This window comes from Myotis davidii, unplaced genomic scaffold, assembly GCF_000327345.1.
Source record: "Myotis davidii unplaced genomic scaffold, ASM32734v1 scaffold348, whole genome shotgun sequence".
In the NCBI taxonomy this organism is placed as follows: Eukaryota; Metazoa; Chordata; class Mammalia; order Chiroptera; family Vespertilionidae; genus Myotis; species Myotis davidii.
In genome coordinates, this window is record NW_006298965.1 from 1,116,703 (window position 1) to 1,123,750 (window position 7,048).

General features: G+C 40.6%; 1 protein-coding gene across 1 annotated transcript in view; it reads left to right on the forward strand.

Moving 5' to 3' along the window:
- The window catches only part of FBXO4 (F-box protein 4), a gene marked incomplete at its 5' end in the record, with an annotated part of 13,073 nt that extends 6,978 nt beyond the window's left edge, over window positions 1-6,095 (forward strand). Inside the window, 2 exons of the mRNA XM_015571003.1 lie at window positions 4,357-4,532; window positions 5,770-6,095. Of these exons, the coding sequence (XP_015426489.1) occupies window positions 4,357-4,532; window positions 5,770-5,859 (266 nt within the window). The remainder of the gene's footprint in view (window positions 1-4,356; window positions 4,533-5,769) is intronic.
- Window positions 6,096-7,048: the final 953 nt, after the last annotated feature.

Below are 7,048 nucleotides of genomic sequence, written 5' to 3' on the forward strand. Positions count from 1 at the left end.
TGTTAAAAAATGCCTGGTTCCTACCATGTTTATTATGATTCATAGATTTGATTGTGTCCTGGGATGTTTTGTTTGTTTATTTGTTTGCTTCCTTGTTTTTAACAAGCACTTACAGAATTTTGATGCATACCAAAATTTAAAAAAACTATAACTATATACTATTTATTGTATGCTTCTGCACTTTTTGTTATTGCTGTGTGTTTTTTACTTCTGGCCCTATTCAAATAATTTATTCAGATAACTGAAAATTTTTACCTTTGTTTTAATTACCCAGACACAGAAATGTGTGGTGTGAAATGTTTACTTTAATTAGGTAGATTAGTTGAGAACATTCTCTATATATTCTGAATAATTGCCATTCACAGTGATATATAGGTATGAAATCAAAATATTTTTGGGCCAAAGTCATTGTTGTAATTTCTCCCTCAAACCCCTGTGAATAAGGAAGGATATAAATAATATAATATACTAGGGGCCCGGTGCACGAAATTGGTGCAGTGGGTGGGGGGCGGGGGGAGGGTCCCTCAGCCCCCCCTGCCCCTTCTCACATACTGGGAGCCCTCAGGCGTTGACCCCCATCACCCTCCAATCACAGGATTGGCCCTCTGCTAGAGGCGTCAGGCCTGGGCAGGGGACTCCCAGCCCCCTCCGATTCCTGGGTCCGCCCCCCGCCCAGGCCTGATGCCTCGGCCAGAGGAGTTGACCCTCTTCACCCTCCGATCGCCGATCACCAGATTGGCCCCTGGCCCAGGCCTGAGGCCTCTGGCAGAGGTGTCAGGCCGGGGCAGGGGACCCCCAGCCCCCTCCGATTCCTGGGTCCGCCCCCCGCCCAGGCCTGATGCCTCGGCCAGAGGAGTTGACCCTCTTCACCCTCCGATCGCCGATCACCAGATTGGCCCCTGGCCCAGGCCTGAGGCCTCTGGCAGAGGTGTCAGGCCGGGGCAGGGGACCCCCAGCCCCCTCCGATTCCTGGGTCCGCCCCCCGCCCAGGCCTGATGCCTCGGCCAGAGGAGTTGACCCTCTTCACCCTCCGATCGCCGATCACCAGATTGGCCCCTGGCCCAGGCCTGAGGCCTCTGGCAGAGGTGTCAGGCCGGGGCAGGGGACCCCCAGCTCCCCGCGATCTCCTGCTCTGCCCCTGCCCAGGCCTAACGCCACTGGCAGAGGCATTAGCCCTGGGCAGTGGACCACCAGCTCCCTGCGGTTGCAGGCTCTGCCCCTGCCCAGGCCTAACGCCCCTGGCCAAGGCGTCCGGCCCAGGCAGCAGGGACCCGCAGCGGCAGCAGCGCCGCGATCTCCTGCTCTGCCCCTGCCCAGGCCTAATGCCTCTGGCCTAGACATCTGGCCCGGGCAGCGGGGACCTGCAGTGGCAGGGGAAAAAAAACCTGCTTTCCCTTTCGCCTCCCTGCATTGTGCCTACATATGCAAATTAACCGCCGTCTTTGTTGGCGGTTAACCGCCATCTCAGTTGGCAGTTAATTTGCATATTGCCCTGATTAGCCAATGAAAAGGGTAGTGGTCGTACGCCAATTACCATGTTTCTCTTTTATTAGTGTAGATTGTTCTCACTCAGAACACGGTAGCAGCAGTCCATTCCTTAAAGAATTTAAAGTTTATGGTGCACTAAAGTTAATCATAACAATAAAAGCCAAATCCATCTTAACTACTGACTAGTTGGACTTGACCTGCATTAATGGCCTAACAAAAAAATCATGTCTATTTTCAGTAGTAAATCCTCTTTACCTCAGTCTTTACAGTCTCTACTGGCTCTATATAAAACATCTAGCAGTAAATTAAAATTTTATAAGTCACACACAAAAAATAAAAGTGAAATGACCCATTATCAAGAGATAAGTAATCAGTAGATGGCCTGGATGTTGTCACTCTCAGAAAGGGACATGATTAATATGTTAAAGGATTTAGTGGAAAAGGTAGACAATATGTGTGAACAGATAGGGATTTTCAGCAGAGAGTAAGAAGCTATTAAAGAGTAAAATGGCGCCGAGGCCGGTTTGGCTCAGTGGATGGAGCGTCGGCCTGCAGACTGAGGGGTCCCGGGTTCGATTCCGGTCGAGGGCGTGTACCTGGGTTGCGGGCAGTTCCCCAGTGGGGGATGTGGAGGAGGCAGCTGATTGATGTTTCTCTCTCATCCTTGATGTTTCTATCTCTCTCTCCCTCTCCTTCTCTGAAATCAATAAAAATATGTAAAAAAAGAAACCGAAATAGTAGTTTTGGGGAGAGGTTCTGGCAAAGTCAGATCGTATAGAAAATATGATAACAGGTGAATAGTTTCTTCAATGGACTTATTGGCAAATGAAACCTTCAAAACACTGAAAGATAGCTCAGTTGAAATCCAAATTAAAACTCAAAGAGGAAAAAGAGAAGGAGTGGGGAACAGAGCATCCAAGAGCTGGGGGAACCTATCAAAGGAGAGTTAACTTTTTCTTAAAAGGCTAGATATTAAATATTTTAGTTACAAGAGCCATATGATCTCTCATAGTTACTCAGCGGTACTGTTACAGTGCAAAAATAGCCAGAGACAATTTGTAAATTAGTGGACATGGCTGTTTTCCAAAATAATTTTATTTATAAAGACAGATCGACAGGAATGTAATATGTCAATCCCTGGTCTAACATATATGTATGTAATTGGAGTACGAAAACATGAAGGGAGTAAGAACAAGGAAAAAGAAAATTTTGAACAGATAACGGCCTATATTTCAACATTTCTGAAAGACAACAAGCCATAGATCCAAGATGTCCAGAGAACTGTAAACCTAATAAATGAAAAATACATCTAGATATATCATAGCTAAATTGATGAAAACCAAAGGTAAACAGAATATCTTGAAGGCAGACAGAGCAGAAGGAAAGATACTTACAAAGGGCCACAGGTAAGGACAAAGACTCCCTGACAGAATTGCTGCAAGCTAGAAGGCATTGAAGGGAAATCTGTACAGCAAGCATGTCAAATTCGCAGCCCTCAGGCCACATGCCTCATCTATTTGGCCTGTGTTAGCCTTTGAGTTTGACACGCTTGCTGTAGAGTATTGCAAAGGGGAGGAAACCTTATGTCCAGCAAAGAAATGTTTTAAAAATGGAGGCAAGATCAAGACTTTTCAGACAAAATCTGTGAAAATTCATTATTAGCAGATTTGCACTAGAGGAACTATTAAAGGAATCTCTTTAGGCAGAAGAATATACCAGATGGAAAATTGCATCTACAAAAAGAAATCAAGAACCCTCGGATGAAAACAATAAAACTATATAAAAATGTTTTTCTAATTTTAAATTCCTTATAATTATGTAAAGGGAAATAGTAACAATGTATTGTGGGTATATGATATTTTTAAGTAAAATATATACTAACAGTACAACAGCATGGAAGGGAGGAAATGGAAATATATTGTTGTAATATTCTTCTATAAGTGAAATTGTATAATACTATTTAAAGGTAGACAGTTATAAGTTAAGAATTACATTGTAAATCTTTGAGCAAACCTCTAAAAAAAGTGTAACAGAGGTATAATTAAATAAGCCAGTAGTGAAGATAAAATGGAGTCATTTAAAAAACTCAGTTCAAAAGAAAGAAGAACAAGAGAGACAAAGGAACCAAGAGCAGGTGGAACAAGTCAAAATCCAAGAGGTATATGATAGATTTAAATGTCCCATGTTTGTTTTCTATCGGTATATAACAAATCACCTCCAACCTGTTTCAAAAGAACACCTGTTTATCAGCTCACCATTCTCTTGTTAGAAGAATCTCATCCCTTTTAAGGACTCACCTGCTGAGGTCAGTCTCACTGAGGACGGTGTCCCTAATAGGACAATACACCCCAATGATGACAGTGATATCCCATTATATTTGCAGGTTCCTCCCAGCAAAGGGAAAGGGTTTATACAAGGGTGTGAGTCATTGGGGATCACTTTAAAATTTTGCCTACCACAAAATGTCAGTGATTTATATACATCAGTGAAAGGCAGAGACTGTTAGTTTGCATAGAAAAGCTAGACCCAACTATATGTTTAAATTTTTGAAATTCAGGACTTTGAAAGAAAGGGTAGTTATAGCTACAGAATTTGTAAGAGGAAAATATCTATATTAAGGTATTTTTCTTTTAAACTATAGAGACATCTGAATGGTACTATGATTCCCCTCCCCTCTGATTTCACCTAAATACCTGTCCTTGCAAGGCTACTTAATGACATACTAATAAATGAACAAAGCAATAGAGGAAGTTTGTTATGTTTGGGTCCTGGTAATTTTTTTGTTTCCTTGTTCTGTTAGTTTTTAATCTAATTATTTTAGAAATCATTGCAAGTCATGCAAATTAAGAGTTTGACTTCATTCCTTAGGACATGAATGGCAAGATGAATTTTCTCGTATTATGGCGATGACAGACCCAGCCTTTGGATCTGCGGGAAGGCCGATGCTGGTTTTATCTTGTGTTTCTCAGGCAAATGTGAAAAGAACGCCCTGTTTTTATGTGGCACATGAGCTGGGTCTGAATCATCTGAACCACCCGTGGATGGTAAGATCCATTTCTTCTCTGGTGAGAAACATCTTACTTTATTTTTCAGGTTTTTGTTTTTTTTTTAATTTTACTCTTTCCTACTCATTCTCTTTAATGAAACAGAGCAGTATTCTAAAGTCAGTTTTAATAGCTTAATTGATGGGAGTTATTTTAGTTGGTGTCAATAGTCTCAGCTGATCATTTGTTTCTACTTGTCTCTCCCGTCATGGGTACAATGAATAATAATTGGGGATTTTTTTTTTTTTAGATGCTATGGTTTTTTCCAGCATTAGTGTATTATGCTTTAAGGGCCATCAGAAGTACAGATTCCATCTTAGAGTTCCTAGCTCTCCAAACTTTATTTTAATCATGGAATCTTTTCATCAAATGAAACCTTACATGAAAGCCCCTAAGTCAAGCATGTCAAACTTGCGGCCAGCGGGCTGCATGCCTCCTTTATTTAAATGAAACATGCGGCCCGCCAGCCTTGAGTTCGACATGCTTGCCCTAAGTAAAATAAAGGAAAATTAATATTGGAAATGCTTTTGCTGAAGAATTTAGAGGATTTTCTTCCTTCTTTTCTCCCCTTACCCTTCCAAGGAGCTCTGGAAACTGGAACACAATTTGAAAGCTACTAATAAAGGTGTACCTTCCTGAGTTTGACTTAGCACTAGAAGTGGCAGTCTGAAAGACATTTTTTTGCAACAAGATGTCACGTTTATCAGTTGACAAGCTGGGTTCATTCAAAAATCTTTTCGTTTTCAAAGGGGGTCTTTTGGGGGAATTATTTTTCTAATACATACAAACAAGTCATGGAAATGGTAGATCTTCCTATCCCCAAGGATAAATAATAAGCCTTATATTGGTAATAATTAAAAGATATAAGAGATCATATTTTTATCTAAGCTGTCTAGGAGACAATACTTGAGTGACTCATCCAAAGTTTATTGGGATATTTTTAGTCCTTTTTTTGGTGTCTAGAAAAATGTCCGGCCCTAGTTGGCCTGTGGACTGAAGGGTCCCAAGTTTGATTTCGGTCAAGGGCACATGCCCAGGTTGCTGGCTTATCCCCAGTGTAGGCCATGCAGAAGGCACCCAATCAATGATTCTTATCATTGATGTTTCTCTCTCTCTCTCTCCCTCTCCCTTCTTCTCTGAAATCAATAAAAGTATATTTTTAAAAAAATGTCCATCATCATCATAAGATGTTGAACTCAATTTCTTACTGATAATGGCCTCTCTTCTTTGCTCCTAGGTCCAGGATACAGAGGCTGAAACTCTAAAGGGTTTTTTGAATGGAATTCAGTGGATTCTTGAAGAAGTAGAATCTAAACATGCAAGATGATCCTTGTTTTAGACCTTGGGAAGTGGAACCATTTGAAACTTGCTGCTGACGTCATGATGTGAATATTTGCTCAGTCAGCTCATTTTGTCCTACCTTTCTGCAGATGGACTTTATATTGGACAGCTGTAGCTGCTGTGTTTTTAATATAATTTTTGCCTTTTACCTTAAATCAATTATAAGAAAAAGTTTCAGTGCAAGCATTTAGCCCCAAAATAAACCTTTTAAGATTTTTTTTTGATAATTTTTATACTTTACGTCTTTTTAAAAATATTAAATTCTGGAAAAAACAAATTTGTGCATTTATCATTCCTTGTGGTTTCTGCTCTTTTTGGTTCAAAGATTTCCCTAGTGGGGAATATCGTATTTGCTAAGCTTTCTATAAGCTTGCTATAGGTCCCTTTCAAGGGTTCTTAATGGGTTATCAGAAAGTGAGTTTTTGTCTATTTTTAATGAATATACTGCTTAAAAGACTGGGCTATTCTGGAATTGCATTTAATATTATAGCTATATAACATGTATTCTTTTCTGAAACAGTGGAAATTAACTTTACGATATTTAATATTCAGTGAAAATAACTTTTTCTGGAAGTTCTTGATACTTTCAAATAACTGAAAGCTCAGTTCATCTCTAGATGTAATGCCAGAAAAGTTCTAAAACATAAGTGCTGGACAAAACAATGAGACATTTTTCTGCTTTTCAGGTCTGTCCTCTGTCTTTTACCAAAATTCCTCTGGGGGAGAATTGTTGAATGCAATTTATTTTCACATCTGGAGTTCTTCTATTTACAATCGATTATACCAGTCATATTGTCATTAAAAGCTTCAGGGTACTTTTCTCATCCCACCAAAATCTGCCTTCCTATGCCAGGCATGCTCTTCCACCCACAGATTCCCAGGATAGGTGATTGGTCCCATAAAAACGGTATATATAGATCTTTGATAGAAGAATTAGAATTTGGTTTAGTTAGACTTCTTTGTATCTACTGAGCAAGCATGTCAAACTCAAAGGCTAACATGGGCCAAATAAATGAGGCATGCGGCCCATGGGCCAAGTTTGATATGCTTGGCCTCGGCCGTGGTAGGCAAACTGCAGCTCGCGAGCCACATGCGGCTCTGGGGCCCCTTGAGTGTGGCTCTTCCTAAGCCTTAGGAGTACCCTATTAAGTTAATAACAATGTACCTACATATAT